This window comes from Apostichopus japonicus, chromosome 13 (assembly GCF_037975245.1).
Source record: "Apostichopus japonicus isolate 1M-3 chromosome 13, ASM3797524v1, whole genome shotgun sequence".
Lineage (NCBI taxonomy): Eukaryota > Metazoa > Echinodermata > Holothuroidea > Aspidochirotida > Stichopodidae > Apostichopus > Apostichopus japonicus.
In genome coordinates, this window is record NC_092573.1 from 8,171,090 (window position 1) to 8,196,571 (window position 25,482).

General features: G+C 38.3%; 1 protein-coding gene across 4 annotated transcripts in view; it reads right to left on the bottom strand.

Annotated features, from left to right (window-relative positions):
* The window catches only part of LOC139978228 (adhesion G-protein coupled receptor V1-like), a 101,787-nt gene that overhangs the window by 70,384 nt on the left and 5,921 nt on the right, over nt 1–25,482 (bottom strand). For all 4 annotated transcript variants that reach the window (XM_071988201.1, XM_071988197.1, XM_071988198.1 and 1 more), the window contains 27 exons: nt 24,912–25,013; nt 24,205–24,318; nt 22,388–23,393; nt 21,407–21,708; nt 20,889–21,018; nt 19,076–19,824; nt 18,205–18,328; nt 17,129–17,383; nt 16,014–16,143; nt 15,165–15,394; nt 14,506–14,714; nt 13,078–13,240; nt 12,252–12,475; nt 11,470–11,603; nt 10,941–11,066; nt 10,511–10,722; nt 9,925–10,154; nt 9,191–9,592; nt 8,911–9,040; nt 8,343–8,470; nt 7,272–7,445; nt 6,814–6,996; nt 6,163–6,257; nt 5,443–5,615; nt 4,599–4,765; nt 1,182–1,440; nt 829–957 (listed from right to left, as the gene is read on the bottom strand). In XM_071988201.1, coding sequence (XP_071844302.1) covers nt 829–957; nt 1,182–1,440; nt 4,599–4,765; nt 5,443–5,615; nt 6,163–6,257; nt 6,814–6,996; nt 7,272–7,445; nt 8,343–8,470; nt 8,911–9,040; nt 9,191–9,592; nt 9,925–10,154; nt 10,511–10,722; nt 10,941–11,066; nt 11,470–11,603; nt 12,252–12,475; nt 13,078–13,240; nt 14,506–14,714; nt 15,165–15,394; nt 16,014–16,143; nt 17,129–17,383; nt 18,205–18,328; nt 19,076–19,824; nt 20,889–21,018; nt 21,407–21,708; nt 22,388–23,393; nt 24,205–24,318; nt 24,912–25,013 — 6,280 coding nt within the window. The remainder of the gene's footprint in view (nt 1–828; nt 958–1,181; nt 1,441–4,598; nt 4,766–5,442; nt 5,616–6,162; nt 6,258–6,813; nt 6,997–7,271; nt 7,446–8,342; nt 8,471–8,910; nt 9,041–9,190; nt 9,593–9,924; nt 10,155–10,510; nt 10,723–10,940; nt 11,067–11,469; nt 11,604–12,251; nt 12,476–13,077; nt 13,241–14,505; nt 14,715–15,164; nt 15,395–16,013; nt 16,144–17,128; nt 17,384–18,204; nt 18,329–19,075; nt 19,825–20,888; nt 21,019–21,406; nt 21,709–22,387; nt 23,394–24,204; nt 24,319–24,911; nt 25,014–25,482) is intronic.

The window sequence follows — 25,482 nt, forward strand, 5'->3', positions numbered from 1 at the left end:
AAAATATTTAAGACCTTTAGTCATCTGCATGCTAACCCGAGTCGACACAACCCAATTTATTTCGACTGCCGGGGCCTATTGTTTTTCGATAGTGGTCAAGACTGTTTCTGTTTCAGTGCTGCTTGTTTAAGTCACATACAAATTTATCACATGAAAATCATGAAAAAATCATGAAAAAAATCATGAAAATCACATGAAATTTATACTGAATCTTTGGCAATTGTAGTTTTTCACTGCAATGTGCTAGTTTGGGAAAATGCTGGATGTTTCAAGTTTTCCCAGTTGCAGCCTACAACACTTAAAACTGGCAAAATTAGTACAATAACACTTCCTGACTATGTGTCTTATTATTTCTCTGTGGCCAGTTTCTGATGATATGGATAACTTTTTATCTTCATATAAATAAACATCTCCCTGGCAACTCTTCTGCAACCACACTTGAACAATAATAACCTGAGCCTGGACACAGGTAAGGTAACCTGTTCAAAAAGAAATCTACAAAATCCTGCTCACCTAGGGTGAATCAATATAAAACAAAACAGGGATTACACCTGCAGACCTACAGTGTATTGTTTGAAACTGTGAAGCACAAGAGATTAATATGTCCTGCAAAGCTACTCATGGTCCCTCATTTGACAAGGTGCCTACCTTTATTGTATAAATGGAATTTAGTTAAGTAGAATGCTACATTTGGATGAGCAAACTATGGTGCCATAACATCAGCACGATTCGACTAGATACGCTATTACAGACGTCTGTGTTTGGACATGAATTTTATGTTTGTTTGCTATGTAAGCTAAGACTTGAATGTTACAGTCCCTTACATACCATTAAGTCTGGCTTCCCATTGCACTGCTACCACCCCTAAGACACCGCTGTTCCTCACAAGGTTGATGGTCAGCTGTCTCTCTTGCCCATCACTTGGCTCAGTCACAGTCTGAGATGAGGTTCCGAAACCTAGAAAGAGAAGCAATCAGAAAGCACTAAGACATAAAATAACAAGAGAGTAGAATATAGAAAATATCAAAACCAACAAATCTCTTACGAAGAAAAAAACCCACAAAAGGTCTCTAAATACACAAAATCAAAGAATTTCTGGGAATAATTGCAGTAAATTGTGGTTTTTGAAAAAAAAAAAAAAATGAGGGATTTCAGAATTGAAGCAGCATCATTCCACTTACCGAAATTCCCGTTGGGATCATCCGAAGATTCAATCATTATCTCGGCCTCTTGTGGTGTACCCAGTATGGCGCCCCCGGTTATCTGATCAAGAAGCCGAACCAGAAAGGTTTCGTTGCGTTCGGGTATCCTATCATTTATGATTTCGATCGGTAATTGTTTGCTGGTCTCTCCACCGTACAATATCACGTCCGTGGATGTAACACTGTAATCAACATTAGCTAGTGCAGATCCTGGTATAGTCTGAAATTTGACGGTGACCTGAAGAACAAAATGTTAAACGTAGAAAGAGTAGGTTTTAATGGGCTGCCAGCTTTGATTATATCGGTCGCAATTTGGGACATAATTATGCATTCATGAAGTTTACTTGTAGAAGCTTCTGGCATTCAGTCATCATTGTTACCTTACCCTGTCTAGCAGTTACAATTTGGACATAACTTGGCAGTCATGAGATTCACTTTACTAGCAGCTTTGTGTAGTTTTTTTGTAGTAGTTTTAGCCTTTACAGGGGCGGATCCAGGGGGGGGCCGACCCGGCCCCGGCCCCCCCTTTTTGGAAATCAGTTGCGTTTTTTTATGTGGGAGTACTTCAAATTCCTAATAGGCATAACTTGGTGAAAGAAAAGCCTAATATATATCCAGCTGCTCTTCCCTGAAACGCGATCATTTTTATTCCAAATTTGAAACTAAGGCAATTACCAGGCCTACGCGACATCACGTATTAATTAGATACGGCTCAGTACTATAGTGCTGACTATTACTGTCAGGGAAAATCAATGCACAGTTAGCAAGTATATCATAATTATCTGAATGAAACGGGGTGTAGGCGGTTTTACACTATCTAACGCAACGTAGTCGCCAAGAACCTGAAGTATTTTTAAGGGAGGGCCCAAGGAACATGAACTTATAGCATGCTCCTCGTGGTGAAACATAATTGCAACTATTAGGTGAATTCAGTGTACTGTTAATAGTAGGAGAGACTAGTGTAGGTTCTTATGACCAACTAGACCGGTTTCTGCTCTCAAACTTTATAGGAGGAGCTTCATCAGTAGTAGCCTTTGAATATTTTATATTCGGCCTGGGCGTCTCGTTCTCAAAATGCATCTATTTTCTGTGCACGAGTTTTTATGGACTCATAGTGCAGCTATAAGAGCATCTAAAAGAGCTTCGTGTGAACCTTGAGAGTCAGCTGATTTTTCGTTAGTATGAAACCTTGAGTTAACAAGTAAACCTTTGAGATTTTGGGCCCTTTTGTATAGGCTAGAATCGGTTCTTTTCGAAACAGTTTGGATAATTCCGCGTGCAGGGGCGTAGCGAGCGGGGGGGGGGGGTGGGTAGTGTATATAATAATTTGGTCGCTGTCGGCAAATTTTGGGTCTGTCGGCAAAAGGAGAAAAGGTGAAGAGGGCGGAAGGGGAAGAAAGAAGGAAAGCTGAATAGAGAAAAGGAGAACGGAGCTTCTTTATCGGTTATTTCGATTTTCCAGTTCTTCATCTGATAAACTCATTCACCAATCCTATCACCCGACGCCTGCAAGTTAAAAACCTCTCGGCAAATAACTGATAATGTCACGGCCGTCAGTATAGCTACTGTAGCCAGGCTCAGCTAAGCGAGTGCCAGAATCGCCGGCAACTCAGTGAAAGAAATGGAATTAAAGGCTTCCGTATAGGCCGTAGCCCATGAGTCGTGCTATCGTGTGAAACGTGTTGTTATTATCCTCTGTTCAGAATGACGTCATAACAGATGTCATTCGTTCTCCGTGGAAAACTTAAGGGCACGGCTCACGAATTGTACACAATTTTTAACGTTTCTCGCTTGTATATCAATGAATGTTGTTATTTCTCATTACCGAAAAGTTTTCTGAACATTTTCATCACGGAGTTTCACTATTTCAACGATCGGTGAAAGAGAAAACACAGTTCGATAATTGGTCCCAATTAATTCTTCTTCTGCCGACTGCCATAAAAATAATATCGAAATGGAAATTCTACGGTGCCAAATTTGACTTAAAATATGCACCAGATTGCATCTAAGGACGTTTCAAAACTAAAAATTTTCCAAAAGGGGAGGGGGACACCCCCTCCCCTTATACCCCTCCCCCATTTCAGTCACCACTTCCAGATCCGTCGGCAAATCAAATTTGACTTAAAATATGCACCAGATTGCATCTAAGGACGTTTCAAAACTAAAAAATTTCCAAAGGGGAGGGGGACACCCCCTCACCTTAGACCCCTCCCCCATTTCAGTCACCACTTCCAGATCCGTCGGCAAATCAAATTTGACTTAAAATATGCACCAGATTGCATCTAAGGACGTTTCAAAACTAAAAAATTTCCAAAGGGGAGGGGGACACCCCCTCCCCTTAGACCCCTCCCCCATTTCAGTCACCACTTCCAGATCCGTCGGCAAATCAAATTCTCTCGGTCGGTGATCCGTTTCCGCTTATTATCGGGCCCTCCCTTAAAAATACTTCAGGTTCTTGGCGACTACGTTGCGTTAGATAGTGTAAAACCGCCTACACCCCCCTTTCATTAATAACTATATCATAATTATCTCATTGAACATATCTTGTTTTATGTTTTTTCTTGGGGTGAATCTGGCGTCATAATTTTCGCGCAAAAGAAAAAACGAATCGACGCAATAATAGTGTATGCATTGTACATGCACTGTTGAGCGTTCTTAAATATGTGTCTATCGAGAAAAAAATATGTGCACAAAAAAGCGTGTCTGCAACGTTTCTGGTTTTTCTAGTTTTTGGCGAAATGTTTCACCATTTTGCATCTAAGCACTCACAATTAACCAAAAATTTCCAAGGGGGAGGGGGCCCCTCCCCTAGACCCCTCCCCCAGGATGCAGATTACTAAAGTGCTACCATCGGGATGTCGGCCCCCCCTTTCTCAAAATCCTGGATCCGCCCCTGCTTTAGACTTAGTAAATCTGTAGGCATTCATGAGATTTATTTATAGTAGTCTTTTGTAGTCTTCGGTCATAAAGTATTGCAAAATTACCATGATTTGTATATCAGTTATGATTTAGGACATAATGAGCACAATGATCGCTGAATCGAGATCTAAGAAACCAAATTCAGAAGGTTTCGATTTTATCAAACCATGTAAGAAAATTATTCTGCAAATTGTAAGAACAAGCTTTAGACAGAAAATTTTTACTTGTTAATATTTTGTTGTTGTTACATATAAACCTGGATGATCTCACTGTACTATACAATAAATCAAACATAAAGCATTGTTTGTCTATCATGAATTAGGTCCATAGTTATCATATACATGTCAAGTTTACATGTCTGAAAGTGTTGACCAGACAGGATAGTGGAGCAGGACAAGGATTGGGTGTAACAGTAGGTTGGAGAACGGGGAAAAATAACCTTCACAACCAGTGTGAAGAAGACAAAAGTAGACAAACCGTTCCAAATGCTCCAGCAGTCCTTGTGACGTTAATGACAGGACCAACATAGTCTTCAGAGACAACGACGCTATCAGTCGAGAGTTGAAGCACACCATTTGCATTGTCGTTGGCAAGAATTTCAATCTCAGCTATGCTGGGTTCCCCTCGACGTGGTGATCCATCGACTGAAGAAAATCGATTGTACCAGAGATAATCTTTCATATCATGTAAATAGCCGTCTGAAATTTGCGCCTACAGCTTAATAAAGCTTCAACTGTAAAAGTCTACATATATTCAAACTGAAACACCTAAAACTCCAGTATTCGATTTTAAACTTGACAATTCCTCAAAAGTACATCCTAGTCACCTAAAGTACCTTTAAAAGTCCTAGAAGCTTTCCAAATTTATTTTGGTATTGAAAAAGGACCAAAAATGTGAGTATCCAACAAAAAAAAGATAAAAATATCCTGATTTTATCTAACCACCAAAAAGTCTATTCAATACAGAGATTTTTCAAAGCACCTGCTGGCAATCCTTATGTGTACTTACTCTTATTATTCACACTTTTATGACTTAACTATCCATACAAACATATTTAAGAACTACTGCTTCAAATAGTGAAATGATTTTATAATTAAACTCATGGAAAATGACAGATTCTGCTCTGAATTGCATATGCAACTCACACTGAGAATGGTACACTGGTAAAACAGCAAGCATTTTTATATATAAATATACATAAATTTGTGTGCAGTGTACATAAATATACGCCCAACTGCCTTAAATCCTTGCAACAAGAACAATAACAATAATAAAAAACAGCTTGCATGTAATGATACAAAAAGGCCTCTGATCTGCTCACCTAGTCCCTCAGAGCCTAAAAACATGACACTGTTAATGACAACGAAGACACTCTCTTCCGATTCCGGCAGGTCGTCATTTAATATTTGGACTTGGATGGAAGCATTGATCTGTCCGGGGTTAAAGGTCAAAGAACCTCGCACAGGAATGAAATCTACATCTTCTTCAGCTCGACTGTCGGACAGAACGAAATTTACTTGTTTTGTTTCAGTTTCTCTCTCTTAGAAAACAAGACCATGGATTCTTACTACAGGGCAGATCCCATTGGGTGAAAATCTTTGAAAACCCTATTTTGTTAAATCAGCTTTCGCACAACACTTAAAAGGGGCCTGGGTTTTGATCCTGCCGGGATCTATAGACAGGATCAATAGACCTTTGGTAGAGATCCTGCTGGGATTGAAACATTTTGATATTACCTTGCAGGGTGCAACTGTCAGGCATTACAACTAGTGTTATAGTTTAGACTAAAAGGTTCAATAATCACCTTAATGGTAGATACAAGTGTTGTTCATTACATGTATGTGTTTACACTATGTGTGTGCAAGTGGTATCATTTGCAGACATATTAACTACATAATTCAATCCTTTAATACATTAATTGAAGAAAAAAGCTTCCTTAAACGGAAATTTTTTTTAAACCATAGTTACATAAACTAGTATATTTTTAGATTTGATTACAGACACCACCTAAGCCAACCAGTAGACACGCCAAAAAGCTCACCTTATAAATGCTGGCATAGAAGGTAAAGATTCGACATGGCTGAGGGTGGCATACGTGACCTGGACGGTTCCCTTGCTACCCTTCGCTCTGAAGACCTGTTTCCATAACGACAAGGAAAATATCAATGAAGCAAAATGTAATAAGAATATAATTCAACACATGTTCAAACAGATTTCATAAGGCCATCAAGATGGGGGTATTAGTTTGGCGATGTTTATAGAATGCATAATGAGGCTGTGAGAAAAGTGTTATCAATAAATGAAGTATCCAACTTTTAAATTTTCAGCACATTTTTAAAGAATTGCAAAATAGGAAGATCTCTGCCATAGACTAAAAGTGAGAATGAAACTGCTCTTAGATGAGTGAGTGAGCAATCACAAACAATCTTTCTTTTTAGTCATATTTTATGGTATCTGTGGTGCTTAATTGGAAACGAGTGAAATCCTAGGCCATTAAAGAGAATCACAAGGGAAGTTCAAACAAAAAATTAAATTTTAACAAATTCATTTTCCTATTTTAATATTCTTCATTAAAGATTTTTACCCAAAAGTAATGATATTGCTGGTAGAAATGTCTATACTTTGAAAGCCCTATCCTCGTCGTTTATGAAGCTAACTAATGAAAAATGCTTTCAATCAATCTTCCACTTACCTGCAAAGTCACAGATTCATTTCTCTCTGGTGTCCTGACAGTGGAAGAACCACTTGAAAACACAAATACACCGTAAGGGTCATCATTGGCCAGAATAGTGAAGACAGATGTAACAGCAGAACCCAGTGTACCAGCATCGCTGGAATTTATCACAACTGAGAAAGTTTCATCCAATTCTGGAACCTGCATTTGAAGGAATGTCATTATTTTGGAATAAAGTTATAAAATTACATTCAAGAATTACCCAGTGAGAAACATGATTTTCGGGATGGCTTAAAGAAAAGATTCTCTTGTATTGCATAATGTTGCATTGTGAAACTCAACAGTTTTAAACTCAAACCCCTGGGTATGATTCATACCTGAACAATTACTTCCAACCACTCCTATCCTCCACTCCCCCTCCCCCTGTCCACCACCCACCTCCCACCTCCAAAATGATTGGAGATAAACATTCTTACCTCATCGTTAACAGTGATTATTTCTATGAATGTCGACATCTGACTGATAGCAAAGGTCACATTCCCAGAAGGGTTGAAGACATCACTGAATGGATCCGTCTCAGAACCAGGGGCATCAGTCATTATCATCCAGTACAGGGTCACCTCTCCTAGAGCTCCACCAGAGCGAACAATCTAAAAGAGGCAAAGCAAAGGGGGGAAAGCAAATTCATTGCAATTATTAAACTGCTATAAAGCAAAAGTAATATCAAACCAGGTGTAAATGGTGAAAGAATTTGAACATTTAAAATCAAACACAGCAGAAAAAAACAAATGAACTACTAAGTGACTAGTATTTCTTAAACTTAAGAAATTTTCTTAATTTTTCATGAGGCATTAAATGATGATTTGATATTGTCATGGTGATGTTGTCATGGTGATGAATGAGGTACATCATACAAGGTAAAATTGATTTTACAAGTTAACTCTGGAAATGCCAATGTATCTAGTACCTTCTTACCCATGGTTTGTTCCTTTTAGTTTAGACACTTTAAGGCACATTTATGTATTATAGTGAATTTAGACATGACTTTACACATTTTGCTACTGCTGGTTACTATTGTTCTTTAGCTGTCATAACTTTATCATGCATTAATTTCTGTTCTGAGCAAATGGGAGAGGCAGTGGTAGTCAGATGGAGGGAGAGGAAATGAGATGGAGGAGGTGGATGCAGATCAAAGAATTTTATCTTCCTTGATCATTGCTTCAGTCATATCATAGAGAGCTTTTTAAGTGGGTGCTGCTTGTATGGAAAGCCACCACTCATTCAATTTAATTCTTGTTATTCCCATCCTTTTATTCATATTCCAAAGAGTGGGGAAGGGGAGGGGAGTAAATCTTTCTTATTCATCTCTCTCTTTAAAAGTGAGAGCATGTAATCAGTACCATGGTACTGGGTCTTTACACACAAATTTGCATATTGCCATCTTTCTAGAACCGATTGCATTGTCTATCACAATGTAACCTATTTCTTTCTAAAAATTGTGCTCAGTTCCTACAACAAAAAGTCCCATTTTTTGGAAAGTTTCTCACCTGTAATTGAAATGCATCTCCTTCATTTACAGAGGTCAGCAGAGAGGATTCGGAGAACTCAAATATTCCGTAGGCATCGTCTGAACTGTCGATGGTTACATCGATGATGGAGCCAGGTCCAAGAGCGGCTAAAGTAGAAGATACAGAAGAGAATATTTTAGGGGTTTCATAAGCAGGTTGTTATCGCATTACGTTCAAAAAACCCAACTTAAAACAATGGCGTTTCAAGTATATGTTTATCTTGAAAACAACAGAAGATTAAAGGGCACATCATTTCTAACAACTATTCAAAAGAAAATTGTTTAGCTGTTATAACTGGATCAGAATATTTACTGATCGAAGTTTTCCTAGATAGTTCCCCATAGGAAGTGATATTCAAATTTTGATGTCTACATAAAGCATTGCGATGTTTAACCTGCAGTCACCCCCTCCCATCCCGCCCCCTCCACCCCAAACAAGCAATTTCAACCCCTCAATGCAATTGAATACCTATTCATTACTTGAAAGACATCCTACATATTGACGGAATCATGTATGTTGACACAGAATGTTTAAAACAAAACCTCACCTCCCCCGGTTGGATTGGACAATTCCACCTGGAAATTCTTTGCTAGTTCCGGTATATCATTATCAAGGACGGTTATATCGATGTATGCAAACCGCTGTCTGTCGGCAAAGTCGACGGTACCGCCACCACTCTGTGAAAAGACAACGAATCAGAAGATAGGAACGCTGTGATTTTCAAAAACCTAACATCTTTAACTCATTAACTAAGTTTAATCAAACACTGGCAGATAACACTTTCTCCAGTTTTCTTTTTTGTAAAGCTAATGTCACAGGGTGCTCACCATAAAATCTATGGGATTCTTTCCAGCTGAAACTGCAGTTCCGTCTATGGTCCTCCATTCCAATGAAACGGCACCCAAAAGACCCTGGGCGCGTACCACCAGCAGACGAGCGACACCCACATCTTCGGGCACTGTCAAATCGATCCGGTTTCCAGCGGGTGTAACGACTGGGGCAGATGGACCAGGAGGGTCGCCCAGTGAGAACTGAAACAACCCATGAGGATTGTCACTCTGTGCTATAACGACGGTGTTGACCCTCCCTTCAGGGTCGATGCTAGCACCGCTGGTATTGGTGGATCCGATGAGGCCATCATCGGATAGAGGTAAATTATCCAGCAAAATGACATCAAATTGTTCGCTCAGTTCGGGCAGAGCATCGTTTAAGACCATCAATCTTATCGTCTGTGAGATAAAAGTAACATTAAAACACATGAAAGTAGGTTTACACCATATTATTATGTTGTTCCATAGATGACATAAAAAGGGGAACAAATTTCTATCAGGTTTTAAAGAAATATGATTATTTATTGTCAGAGGATGCAGAAAGGAAGTCAGTATTCCAACCCCTCTAGCTTCATAGCTTGATTGTTTACAGACATAGAAAAGACATAAATGCACTCCTGTATTCAAATAAGTGCTTAATGGACATCATTATTAATTAAACAGTTTCAATCTAACAACTGGAAATACATCACAGACTTTTAGATGAAATTTAATATTCCAGATAACCTCACCTTTTCTCTGACATTTTCTTGGAATATGACTTCTCCTGTAGCATTTTCAAAGTCATTGAAGGCCACTTCACCAGCTTGGTTTCTGATCTCCCATGGTATCGTCACGACACCTGTGTCTCCACGACTACGCTGAATCAAGCAACTAAACGTGACATTTTCCCGACCTTGACCAGCTGGCGAGCATGTTCCGTCGAATGCAAATAAGCCATTAGCATTGTCACTCTTCAGGACTGAAAGAGAAGAAGAAATATATGGTAGATGGATTCATGTAAAGAACGAGAAAAAGACCAAATTTGAAAACAACAAAGTCAATATTCCTTTCAAACTTCTAAATCATATACTGCTCATGTACCTACACTTGTAACTTTGTATTCACATTTTGACATTTTGTACCCACGCTTGTATTTTTGTACCCACACTTGTAGTGTAGTTTTGTACCCACACTTGTAGTTTTGTACCCACACTTGTAGTTTTGTACCCACACTTGTAAGTTTTGAGCCCACATTTGTAGTTTTGTACCCACACTTGTAAGTTTTGAATCCACACTTGAAGCTTTGTACCTACAACTGGGTATTTGTTTTCATACCATTTACAAGGGTTCTCGCATCTGATGCCACTCTGGCTCCGCCTGCGCTCGTCACGAGGAGGACCTGGTAAAGTTCGTTGCCTTCTGGATCTTCATCATCAGAAGTAGTGATTTGCAGAGAATTTTGAGCCTGACCAGGGTCAAAGGTCACAATGCCCGAAATACTTGTAAAGTCAACCAATGACGGTGAATTCCAAATCTCTGACACTTCCCTGGAGAAGTAATAAGAATGTCCTTAGTCAACGGTAATCACAGGCGGTTATCAGTCAATTTTAACATAAAAACTTACAACCGGATTGAATTAACGATATCTGCTTGCATTTCAAGTTACACAAGTATTCCGATAATGATACGATCGCTCTGTCCATGCGAACCTCTTCCTGAATATTCATGAAAATCTAAACATTTAAGGACCCCCCTGAGAACTCACCTCAGAAGGAGTTTACGGTCATAAAACCTGACATCTTGCAAGAAACCTTGGAAAAGTTCCCTGTTCTGTCCAGAGCCTCCCACGTAAATGAATCCAGTCCCGTCTGCGATTGGACCTTGTATTACGCTGGATACAAAAAACAATGTGGAGACCTTGTCAACCTGATTAATATTCAAATCAAGCCTGATGAATATTCAAATCAAGCCAAACTCTTATAAAGTCTAACGTTCTTAAAGTTTACTTTACTTGTAGAAAATATTATCGCCACAGTATATAGTCTTCTGCTCAAAGTCTTCATGTTGTCATGGTGATGAATCTTTGTCTTTTCATCTCTTCCATACCTTGAATGTCAATATTGTCATTCTAGCAAAATTTCCCCAAGTTAAACATGGTCCAGGGGGTGAATTAGTGGACTATTCAATATTTAATGGAAATACACTGTGTGGAATATCCGAGCCTACTTGCTAACCTAAATTTTCAAAAAATGATCATGATACTATTTGAAAATGAAACGATGCAAGACACCAACCTCTCGTGACGAGATTCTCCATCAACAAAGAAGGTAATCCTCTCGTTATCGACTGACACGGCTAACAAGTGCCATTCTCCGTCGTCCAAATCCACACTGATAGAACCAAGGGTGAAGCCTGGTGCAAAGTTAGTCTGAAAAAAAAAACAGAAAATAAAGGAAGAATAATAAAGAGGCTTGGATTAAAACAATCATCTCAGAACAAAATTTTATGAGAGAAGACAGGAATGTAAGAAGAAATGTCTAAATTGTTACCTGCACAGATAGAATCCAACTCTTACGGTTAAACTCAGCAAATTTACTTCACAAAACAGAGCTATTACACAGTTCAAAATACAGGCTACTATGCAATCCTGACTGATATAATATATAAATTCTCCTAGAGGTAAAATAATTATTTGGTATAAAAAACATATGGATAAATATAAACTTGAAACCGTTCTATTTCTTTACTACAGTAAAACAACCATAATGCTAAGTATGCAAAACTGAGATCATCTGATATGATAGATTCTCAGGCGTAGGTGACAAGAGTTGGATCTTTGTCTTGAAAATTAAGGAACTGTTTCAGTTAGGAAACATTTAATGCGTCAATGAAGTTGCAACCGCCAATACTATAGTACATTATTATTATTATTAATTGTCATTTGTTTCATTGGGAGGGGGGGGGGGTGTGGGTGAGGGTACAAAGGGGATCCAGAGGTGAAGTAGGAGTGTAGATAGTAGAGAAGAGTGTGCTAGGTATAACCTAACAGACAAATTGTTTCTAAAAATGTACTTACAGCACCCTGAGTGTTAGAATATCTAAATTCTACATAAGCTGTCTCCGTTGTAGTTATGTCAAGCTTGAGGCCATAGAACATTCTTACTGGACTCAAAGCATCTACTTTGCTTGCTATAAATCCATTACAAGCAGATGTTGGCTTAACCCATCCGCTTATTGAGAATCCTCTGTCTGTTCCAGAAATGTCAAAGTCTACCTCTTGAGGGAGGGTGGCGATCGAACCTATCGGTGGAGGGGAAAAAAATAAAGTGTTTATTTTTCTTCAACAGACTTTGTCAGTTGCTATCTTTCGTAATAAAAAATTATACACAAGAGTTAATACAATAAACCTGGATGATTATCAGTTTCAGCAAAAAGAAAAGAATAAAATGAACATCAACTATTATTATTCATTATTATATCTTTGGCTGTTCTTATCTCTTTTCTCTTGGCGCCTCTTGTCCTTTGTTTCTTTTTTTCTTCTTTATGAGCAACCGTTTTGTGTTTCGTTACATCCATAATTGTTACAATTTATTTTATATTTCTCATTCCAAGAACACTTAAGTCAATCATTTTACTGAATAATACATCATTAAACATTATGCATTGTGTTAATTCTCAAACTGAAACAGAGTAATCACCATGGCAACTGTTCTAACAACACATCACAGTGAACCCTTTCAGCCCTCATGTTGTGCAAAGGTAAGGCTGATACCACAATGTACTTTGGGCCTAGTTTAAACATTAGCAAATATGAAGAAGTGCATGAGCATACCTGGTGACTTATGGGAGACAAACAGAAACAAAATGATTTCACAACTGACAAATGGCTCTGTCATACTCACCACTGGCTCCGATGAATGAGTATGCCGACGTCCCTGTCCGCTGCCTTCTCTCGCTGAAGGCTGGGACCACATTCAAATTTGTTTCCACGTCGCTAACAAAGAGCAAGTCTAGCACGGTCGGCCATCCCGTTGCAACAGAATCTGACAAGATGTCCCAAATAACCTTACACGGGAATAAAAAGGAAATAACTTGACATCATGTATAATTTATGGAGGTCTATCATACTCTGTAAAGGTGTTTGGTCATCCAAAGCTGGCATTTAAACACTTCAGAAGGGAACAAGAGAAAGGGATGCATATGCATTACTATGAAGAAGTGTCTTTGCATATGTACGAGAATGCTTCAAAACCTAGGTAATCATCTTTGACGGCAATAGATAGAGATGACACCCTCCAATTTCTGACATAAATATAACTGGATGAGTCACTACAACATGTGCAGATAGCAACAAAGATTAAAGTTATCATAGTTTTGTCTTCAGTCCTGTTTAGCATTCACTCCCTTTGGTTCTGTCTCCATGGCTGCTGCATGTGCACATAGCAACAAAGACAAAAGTCATGTTAGTTTTGTTCTCAGTCCTGTTTAGCATTCACTCCCTTTGGTTCTGTCTCCATGGCTGCTGCATGTGCACATAGCAACAAAGACAAAAGTCATGTTAGTTTTGTTCTCAGTCCTGTTTAGCATTCACTCCCTTTGGTTCTGTCTCCATGGCTGCTGCATGTGCACATAGCAACAAAGACAAAAGTCATGTTAGTTTTGTTCTCAGTCCTGTTTAGCATTCACTCCCTTTGGTTCTGTCTCCATGGCTGCTGCATGTGCACATAGCAACAAAGACAAAAGTCATGTTAGTTTTGTTCTCAGTCCTGTTTAGCATTCACTCCCTTTGGTTCTGTCTCCATGGCTGCTGCATGTGCACATAGCAACAAAGACAAAAGTCATGTTAGTTTTATTCTCAGTCCTGTTTAGCATTCACTCCCTTTGGTTCTGTCTCCATGGCTGCTGCATGTGCACATAGCAACAAAGACAAAAGTCATGTTAGTTTTGTTCTCAGTCCTGTTTAGCATTCACTCCCTTTGGTTCTGTCTCCATGGCTGCTGCATGTGCACATAGCAACAAAGACAAAAGTCATGTTAGTTTTATTCTCAGTCCTGTTTAGCATTCACTCCTTTTTACTGCATGTGCCCTCTTGCTAAGTCCACTAGGATAATTAATGTGTTTCCCTTTCATTGATAACCAACCAAGACAAGGTTCCTACAAACATAAACCAATACATAAACACAAAGTTCTGTATGTTTTACTACTGTAGTACAGTAGTTTTACTACAGTAGTTTTACTACTGTAGTAAAACATATGGATGTTGTGCAAGAAATGATTCCTTCTATGTTCCTTCCCAATAAAAGTGAATAAAAATTCAAAAAGCAACTCACAGATATATTTCCCTCAAGGCCTTGCAGTCTCTCGATGGTGACATTTATAGATGTGACACCTTCATCACCGAGATTGTAATCTTCTGCCACCTCTTGCTCTGAGTTCACAAAGTCCAGAACACCGTAGGGATCGTCGTTGGCACCAATCGTCACGAACACCAGCTTAGTTCTGGCCAAAGCCAATTGAGCATTCAGCCTGGGATCGTCAACTACCATGAATAAACATCGAAAGGGAGAGAAACCAATCATATGCTTTCTCAACTCCTATATTCTAATTCAACTTTTCAGATGAAAGTTAGCTAATAATTGATTGACCATCCTTCATCCTAAATTTAATTATATTTATGTATTTTAAACATTTACACATTTATACATACACACCCACGTTTCATTTTTTTTTTCTATGGATGATATTTCATTTACTAACAAGAAACGCTGTTTTACATAAAACACCACGATCAGGCCTGGAACAAATATACAGGGATAGAAGATAGCAGGAAGGAGGGCTAAGGGCTTTGACACAAATGATGAACCTACCTGTTATATTTAATATAGAGAGGAGATATGTCTCTTCAAATTCAGGAATGTTATAACCTACCTGTTATATCTAATATAGAGAAGAGATATGTCTCTTCAAATTCAGGAATGTTATAACCTACCTGTTATATTTAATACAGAGAGGAGATACGTCTCTTCAAATTCAGGAATGTTATCCTGAAGAGGGCGGAGTACAATAGTCGCTGTGGTCTGGCCTTCTTGAAACGGTACAGAACCAGCAACCTGCTCAAATTCATCTCCTTCTCTCACAGGACCTGTCAGAGTAACACCTGAATAGAACAGTGACCAGTAGACCCGTATTGAGCCAAAAGTTCCTCCCTCTCTTTGAACTCTGAAAAGAATATATGTAAGAATGGTCAATTTAATTCAAACGAATTTTCATCAATGACATTAATGGTTTTCTAACATGTAACACATTGGTATTGGGTTTTCTTTACTATTGACCATCTACAAGAGTGTCCAATTGTCACTAAGAAATGTTTTTTTTTTTTTTTGAGGGGGGGGGGGGACATAGACCTCTTAATTTCCCTGTACTTCCCTGTATTCCCATTCCTTTGTTGTTCACTTTTTAATTTTTTTACTCTTCACCAGATGGACCTTGGTACCAGTAAGTAAGTTCAACTGCTCACTATGAGGTAGCTAACTGTTGGTGCTCGTCTAAATTTCTTGCAAAGAGACTAACAAGTACTTTCTTAGGAATCTTACACTGATTTTACCAAACCTTTAGCCCTCTTTGACAAAGACCATGTATCCTGTATCATAACCCAAATTCTTTTCCATTTTCCGCTTTGAATCTGCTGTGGACAGCTGGTATAAGACTGGTAAATGTCAGAGCTGAGAGCAAGATTGTTTGGTCTCCATTCTGGAGAGCAATGCAACTTTGAACATAAATGTTCCCTACTCGTACCTACGTTGTCAAATTCTCAAAAACGTGATGAATTTGTACTCACATGATTTCTAAGGTCTCTCCTTCTGCGGTATTTCTCGTTGGCGACGACTGAAAGCTTAGGAATCCACCGGGTACGTCGTTTGGACAAATTTCAACTGTCGTTCGAGGGTTGCCGATTAGCACGACGTCACCTGATAGAGTATGGAACGTTCAAGGTAAGATTTTGAAAATAAAAAAAAATTATCTTTAGCAGAGTTACAGTGGTTTATTATGGTAGAGCCTTATTCCTAAACATTACAAGTATTCATAATATTTGATATATATTCTAATTTCCACATTACACAGTTACAAGAAACACACACACACGCTTTCAACCTGGTTGCAGTTAACTACAAATTAAAGCTCAAACAGGACCAATGAAGCAGTTCTTTGATTTAATACACCAGAAAATATTATAGTTCATCATGCAATTTATTCCCTGGCTGATGATGATTAATAGTGAACAAAATTTCCTCCCCCTCCCTCCCTCATCAGTAAGATCCACACAGAATCATTGTTCCACAAAGTGTCGCACTAATGGCAACATCCCTCAAAACTTGAGACAAATTAACACAGTGAAAAAAAGATAGGAGATCAGACTCCACTGTGCTACTGGATCAATATTCACATTATTTTTATGTTTCTGTTTTAATAAACAAAGACCACAAGAATATGTGCATGGAGATGGTTAATGGAGATCAAGTAGGCTCCCAGAGTTTGCAATATTTCCTCAATGAACAAAGTTTGCAGTATAAAACTGTTTGCTTGTCTATCAAAGTGCAAAAATGTAACCATTACAGTTGTGCTGTTTATTATAATGATTGTCTTTGAAAAGCTAAAAAAGTTATATTTTTACCCTGTTAATCAAGTGACATATTTTTGTAAGTGAAGCATGCTACCAGTGTGTGGTATCCTCCTAATGGCGCGGCAAATTTGAGCGTTTTTTTGGATATAAATATAAATTTTCATTCAATAACTTAATGTCTGGTACTTATTGAAAGAGGTTAGTCTTGAACAGCATGCCTCACTCAAAATTTTCCAGAGTTTATCGAATTTAAAGAAACGACATATTCCGACATCTCAAATTAATCTGTTAGAGGCAAAATACTTTCGGGGTTGCAATAGACAGAAACTCACCAATGGCCTCGTAGAGTTCAATCTGAAATGCTTCACCGGCCTCCGGGATGGTATCGGCCAGAATTTGCACTGTGATCGTATTGTTAGTGACATCAGCATCAAATGCAATGGTGCCCTCTGTCTGTATATAGTCCACAGCTTCTAGGGCGGTCCCTTGGAGTGTCCTGTACTTTACACTAGAAGGCGTATTGGCATTCCCACTCCGTACAACATACAGAGTGAAAATGCTTGGTTCGGTGGCACAGAAAGCTGGTTCTGAGAGACAAGAAGATGAAAAATTATGGGAGATGATTGCAGTTTCCTTTACACTAAATTTTAAAAAAAAACTTTGGAGTTTTTCTTTCATCGTATCCATCCCTCTATTTATTCCATATTTATCAGGAACCTATGCAGCTGACAATGAGAAAGATGAGTTCAGATGTGTGACTCTACCACGTAACCAAGGACATCTGAAGGATGGAAAGTTGGAACTGACTGACACTGGACAATTGGAAATGCAACATGGACTTCAAACTGTAGGGGTTGCCATTATGTCCTGATTTCTCAAGACTTGTTCCCTCTTTGCCATGTGAGCGTCCTTGTTAATTTGATTTTTTTTTTTTTTAATTTCTGGTATTTAAGTTGCTCTGCAAAAATTATAATAAATAGAAGTGGAAAACCTTCCTCCACAGTGACTTTGTCAGTTTGATATAATAAAAATTCCCACAGGTCATTTAACTTCAAAAGGTACTGTACTTTTTGACAGTTTCAGATTGAAAATTTACCTACAATAAGTGGAGAATTTTTCCCAACTGGTGAAAACCTGAAAGTCAGGTAAAATTTGCAGAAAATTTTAAAAATCATAATATAACAAATGTCATTATTACTGCTCTACACCTGTATTTGACTCACTTATATTGAGTCACAATATTTATAAACACTTTTATCAGACTCCAATCACTGACAAATCAAGTTGTTTTTGTTGTTAATTTCAAATACAAATCAGTATTGGAGAGGAAAACAAACATAAATACTACCGACTGATGAACAAAAGGTAATCAAATTCTGGGATAGTTTCGAAAGGGGAATCATCTCACCTTGAATAAATAATGCATCATCGTTGCTGTTGATAACTAAGGTAGCAGTAGTCAGGTCACCCAGGCTGCTGCCACCAGTTGCGTTAAAAAGTACAACAGAGAATGTTTCCCTCTGCTCGGGAATCTAGCGACCGATTAGAAAAAAACCAAACATGATAAAAAGACAAAAGAAGGACTATATAAAACAGAATATTTTAATAACCTATAACTGCTCGATAATGTATAGTTTTAGCGCAATATTGTGTCAAAGCTCCTCCTAAACAAATTGCGGGCGATGAGATATGCAACTCCATGAATTGCCCTCTTGTTCCAATTGTTTCTTTTCTCAGCATCTAAACATTGTCCTTGCTAGTATTGAGTTTTGTAACTGGATAGCAGTATAACAGGTCTTATATTCAACAACAATGCCACCTAATGTAACTCATAAAACAGGAATCAGGAAATCAGAAGATTTGTATTAATGTGGGTGTCTTAGTGCCATATCATCAGAGTCAGACTATGGTGGCTACTTTGAGTTACAAAGACCATTTAAAAAGCAAAGAATAATGGTATGACCTTAGTAGCCTGTATATAACAGTTCTTTCCTGTTGATTGTGTTATTGTTCGATATCAACACAGGGTAATGTCACATACACACAACACTGATGGTAGAAATAGAACAAGTGTCAAAATACTTGCTTTCCTTTACAATACTGAAAATGTTAGCTTTATACTATATACCTCACAACATTTTAGCTCTCAGCTGTGAACAGAGACAAAACACTTGCAAAATTATGGTCTGTGTTCAACAGTATTCACATCAATGAACAAATTCATAGCTCGAACAGTTGACCATGTCGAAGCATAAACGGCATAAAGTGGGTAATATTACCTGATCATTCACAGACTGTATCGTGAAGCTGCTCCGGGCAAAACCATCGGGAAAACTGACGGTGCCTTCCGTCGGGTAAACATCTACCATAAACGACGTCTGGATCACCATCCAGGACACGGTGACATCTCCAAAAGAGCCTCCACCTCTCACCACTTCAAATTCTGCCGTGAAATTCTCATTGGACAAACTTTCGTTTATCAGTAGAGTCTGTCCATCGATGGGGAAGTTAAAAACACCGTACGGATCATCATTTTCAAGGACTACGACGGTCACCGTCCTCTCCACCCCGACCTTACTAGCAGGGTTACCGAACGGCGTAAGCAAGAGGTCATAGGTCATATTCAGTTCGGGGATACCATCTGAATTGGCAACTATATTTATGTCCATGCTGACGACACCAGGTGGGAATACGACCACATTAGGGATACCTAACAACTGGTTACCATCATCACCTCTGGCAGAGCAATAAATACTCCTTTCAACCAGGGAGCCACCCACTCGCAAGATTGTGACTTGGGCAAAAGCAAAGCTCTCTGAGAGATAGAAAGGTCCGAGGGTACTTGGAGAAAATTCAAAGAAACCTCCAGGTTCGTCACTTTCCAGGATGGTAACCGTCACAGTCGAGTCTCCCTGGCGAAGTCTTTGGTTAGACGGAGTGACATTGTAAAGTTCTACCACAAAAGATTCCTCGGTTTCAGCTATGCTATCAGGAAGGATTATCAAGGAGATCACACCCATTTCGACACCTTTTTGAGAGAAAGAAAGAAAAATCAAACCAAATATAAGATATTTCATGAAGAAACAGAAGATCTCTTGCACTGGCTGAACTTGAGAGGAATGAAATGAAAATGTTGTATTTGTATGGCTTGACGTTAACATTTAAAACTTGAGCTTTCGATTGTTCATTAGGGTCAAATGTCAATTTGCGATACTGTTCATTATTTCAATACTAAATTCCTGTATAAATTCAGTTCATTAACTTCACCATTGTAATGAAGAAAAGTTGAAATTTTTCAGTTTGTTTAACTAATACGTATGTGATTAGTACTCTTATGAAAATGTGCTTGGCAAACAAATTTTCAGGATTGCAATGGACATTCATTTCATGCAAACATCTACAATAACTAAAACGTCATTTTACTTTTAAGTAATAGCCAAAGATTTGGTAAATTGTCAGAAACTGGCAATAAACCAGAAAAAACAAAGACGACTTGTCTTAAATGGGAATTGAAGTCTCACATTCTAAAAATACATAAAGTATATTGAGAAAATGTGATAAGAAAAGAATTGAACAACTTCCAGCATCAGAGCATTTAAAATATGTAAAGACTGAAATTTATTCTTTCTATTTGGAAACTAAACAACAATTTGTGATGTCATATACAGGCTATTGATTATTTGCCACATCTTTATTTGCTTTTGATTTTCACAATTATTTCCTATGAAACTGGGAATTGGTCACATTTAATGAGTGCCTGATTTCTGTGAAATGTTTTGATCATACCTGAACACCCTAGAAAAAACCCTTTCCTACAGAACTTTGCAACAGAATTATATTATTTTCCAGTTTAAAGTGCCCTTTTGTTGAAAAATTTGAGAATTTGTGCGGAATGCTCATAGACCTATTTCATCAGAAATTCTCTAGGCAATTTTGTGGTTTGCCTCCTCAAATCAAAGCCACATGTGTCACATTCCCTCGAAGTCTGTACCCCCTAAACTAAGCCCCCCCCCTATACCCTTTTTTGGCTCCTGATATTTGATCGCTTTCAGTGACAGCGTCACGCCATGTGAAGATGTTTAAATGAATTACCAGTGGCCATTTCAATTGTTCCTTCCAAGAATGCAATGTCTGTAGTCATGTCCCTTCCGTCTTGATCCTGTACTCTCCAGTAAACAACAGCCGGACCAGACGTACCTTCGCGGGTCACGTTTAACAGCAGCTGATGATGGAATGGTAATGAGTAAATCCTGAACATGTTCCTGATATAAGGTCTGGTATGCTGTTCCACATACATATAAGCTACACTAGTTAACATGAACACTGTCTTTTGCAAGAATGTGTGGAATAAAGAGCCTTTGTCCTTCAAAGGAAAATTGTTTCACTTTATTAAGAGGTCTTTACTTTATTGCTCAGCATGTACAGTAATAAATATCACTAAGAGAGGAAGACAATGTGTGAACACAAAGTTAGAAGACAAAACTATCATGAATTTGAGGGACTTCTATGTTTTACTCTCTAAGTACGAGGAAATAAAGAAGCATCTGTGCAAAGTGTTACGATAATAAACTCTACAATGCCCTTAGCAACCAAATAAAAGGGTAACCAACCTCAGTGTCTTCTGAACCTTCTGGCTCATCGACTTCCAAAACTTGTCCACTTTGACTGAATCCAATTTCACCATTCGCAAAATCTGGTGTAACCTCTAGCAAAATGGAGGTCCTGTCCCCCAAAATAGGACTAGAAGGTTCGATAATCGGTGCCGCTCCTGACAGGGTCACGTCGACAAGCGTGATGACAAATGATGCCCCTATCTGCAGAAACGCATCGGTGTCCAGGGTAAGTTCCAGTACGTGAAGGGAGGAACCACTTGTAATGACTGTGGTGACTGGAAAGGTATCTGTCAAAATAGCTGTGAGAAAATAAAAAGCTAAATACTGTATACATTTTTACTTTGTTAAATTCTTTTATGAAATTTTTAAGGTCTGTCACTTTTCACTGAGGTTTGATAATTATCAAAAAGGCAACGATTACAGGGAGTTTTGTGAAATAGAAATTTTGGATTTTTTGATGAATTTTGGTTCCCATAAGATATTGAAAATACCATGGTTCATTTCCTAGAAACTACTACACCTGTACGCATTTTGTGTAGCAATTTGTCCATTTTGTATCACGTTTTGCTATGCGTTTCCAGATACACAGACAAAATTTGTTTTCCTCTTATTCTCAAAGGATTACAATGTGTACTTAGACTTTGGAGTCAACAAAATTACCAAGGGTGTAACGTAGTCAGACAGTGAGATGACGTTTCTAGAGAAATATAGATTCAAGATATTCATTTAAAATTTACTACTAACAAACCAACTGATAGAGATTCTTAGGTGATTAAGTGTGTGGCGCAACATTTCAGCAATAAGATGACATCCTTCCCCATCATAAAACATCTCGGGTTTAAGCAATAATTTTGTATATTCCTCCTATATTCTTGAATTCAAAATATCTTTACTTCTTATGGTTATTTTCTTCATCCATCAGTTAAGTATGTACATCTAAAGAAAAAAACCTAGCATCGCTTTTCAGAAAGAACTTACCTCCACCAGTATCCTGGGAGTTTTCCGTCACGTATGTGGCATTTACAGAAACCTCTAGGTTGCCAATGGTTCCCCCACTTCTCGTCAGAAGTAATTGTAAACGACGTGACTGACCACCCCTGGAGATGCTTTGATCTGAATCGGATGAGAACTGCACCACTCCGTATGCATCGTCACTGTCCCTGATAGTGAGTTGACCTTCGACTGACCCAGATACCACAGCCCCTCCAGTGACCGAATCATTGATGAGCCTGATCACGAAGGCTTCAGCTGCCTCTGGGAGAAAGTCGTCCACTATGAATATTGAAATAACTGCCGAAGTCTCTCCATCCTCCAACTGTACTGTTCCAGAAGATGGGATTAAGTCATTCGACACCTGTCCTCCAGATTCGGAGATGACTTCAAAGTCAACAGTGACTCGACCGAATGCACCGCCGGTGCGAATGACCTTGAAGTCGGTAAAGGTGGACTGGTTGTCCTCGTCCACAACTGAAGACGGTATGGCTTGACCTTCGACCTCAAGGGAGAGTACACCGTGCTGATCATCGTTCGCCAGAATGACGACGAAACTCTCAGATGGATTGCCTAATACAGCATCTCCAATGATAGATGTGAGCGTTAGTGTAATCGTTTCATCTAGTTCTGGGATGTCATCCTCAAAGATGACAATTGACAAGCTCTTTTCCCTCTGACCTGGCATAAAAGTCAACGAACCGTTACTGGCAAAAAAGTCTGTGCCACGGTCGGCCGTATCTGCCCCAATCGAATACACCACGGTCACAGAATCTGAGACAGGGCCTATTTGGACCCCCTCAGAAAGACCACGATATATGATCACATCAAAGGTCTGGGCAGCTTCTTGCACACTGTATACTGATTGCGAAAATTGCACAGGGCTGTCATTTTCAGTGATTGTCAAAAGCAGAGAACTCTTGGACGCGTTCTTCTTAGCTCCGCCCCCAACCGAGATAAGATTGACTGTGAATGTTTCATCTGCTTCTGGAAGCTAAAATAATGAAAATAGAAGTTAAAAGGCTATCAAAACCCTAGGTACTTTCCTAGAGCAATTATTGTTTTCTTTCTTCAAATTTCATAAAAAAGATACTGAGGTCAAATTCTATAACCTATTATCAGTAAATAGTGTGATATCAGCTGGTTTTGAACAGCAATTTATGAAAAAGAATTATAAATATAGAAAATCAAGCAAGAAGAAATACTTAACACGACCCTACATCATGTACAGTAGAATCTAAACTTATGACCTTCAAAGTATGCAACAGTTTGAAATGTAGCAACTTTGGCCTTGTTGCCATGGCAGCATATGTAATTCTAGCAGACCATGGCAACCGTAAGATCCACATCCTCAGATGCAACTTGAAGCTGTTGTCCAGTACGTGTCAACTGCATAAAATATTTCCAAATTGATGAGACATATAACTGTCAAATTCAAGTTAATTTAACATCTGGAGATAATTTTGAGTATCAGATTCTCCAGGAAAGAACTTCTGGCTATGTCTAGCAAGTTGAAAGTTGCAGCTAATATTAACGCCCTTCATGTGTTAAAGGAACTAAGATATGAACCCACGTCTTCTTTTCCTTGGTCTTATGAAACACTGGGTACAAACACCGCTGGTTTGTATTTGAAAAAATGGTTCATATTAGCTACTATAAAAAGCATTTGAAAAAATGGTTCATATTAGCTACTATAAAAAGCATTTGAAAAAATGGTTCATATTAGCTACTACAAAAAGCATCAAGTGTGATGATCAGACCATAGAAAAGGTTAAATGAAATTGATAACATAAATTAATCCTTACATCATCTGGGTTGATATTTAGGATCAGATTTGCAGATGTAACTCGCTCATTAAAGACAAGGACCCCCTGGGATGGAGTGATATCTTGATTGGAATTGGTCGGTTCCGCTCGTACCTGTTGACAATTATGAACAATCAGAAATCCAAGTCATGTTGATTCCAACATCCAAAAATCAATCACATTATTTTCACGGTCGTTCAACGTTATTTGTCGTTCATTTGGCAGAATTTACAATGATTCCATGAAGCCCTTTTGGTCACCCTGTCACTAAACACTTTGATATAAAATACTGAACAATGAAATTGGCAAACAAAAAAAGGTGTCAATAGTTTTTTTTCTCTTTATTTTACAAGCAGTTGATTAGGTACAAAACTTTGACAAGTTTATTTCTGAAACAAAAGTTTTTAGTAGAATGGGACTGGAACGACTCCCCTCATTCAAAGCAAAACAGTCCTGTAACAATGTCCTTTTTCCTTCATTTCTTTCTTCTTTTGCTAATATTCTTCTATCCTCTGCCAAATTTTATTAAGAAGCTACTGCCTGATTTATGATGTTCCTGTCTTCTAACATCTTTTAGCACAGCATGAATGTACAAATTACATCAATTTTAATCATCTACTGTACTTAAGTACCTTAGAGTTCTAAGATTTCATATAAATATAACCAATATCCAAAATGATTTGATGGATAATAACCAGAACTTTTACCTCATAAGTGACGGTCACATCTCCAAATGTTCCTCGTTCTCTCGTCACAGGAATGACGACTTGCTTGGATATTCTACCTTCACTCACAGTTAATGGTGACACCTTAGAAGGAAAAATGTTCAAATAAATTGGTGAAAAAAAATATTTTATGGGGCTACAAATCAAACATTGCAATCTGATAACAAAGAAAGTGCACAGAAACATGTCAGAATTCAAAGATAAATCTGTTTTTCTTTAATTGAAAAACTGCCAATTTACTATAACTTCATTAAAGCACAGTGGTAATTTATGTTAAGAAGGGGGGGACATGAAGGGGGTGGGGGAGGGTTAGAGATGACTATCCTATCATTTGTAAATGTACTCTTAATCAAACTTACAGTGGACATGCTTTTCCAATGTTGTTATTATTACAAGTTTCATTCAGATCATGACTGGCCTATCATTCTTGACTGCATTCTTAAATCAAAACTTGCAGAGGACGTATGTCTCCAGTGATACTATTATAATTACCAGTCAAATTCCGACTGACTGTCAATAACTCACACATACGTCAATTCGTTTTTGTTACATT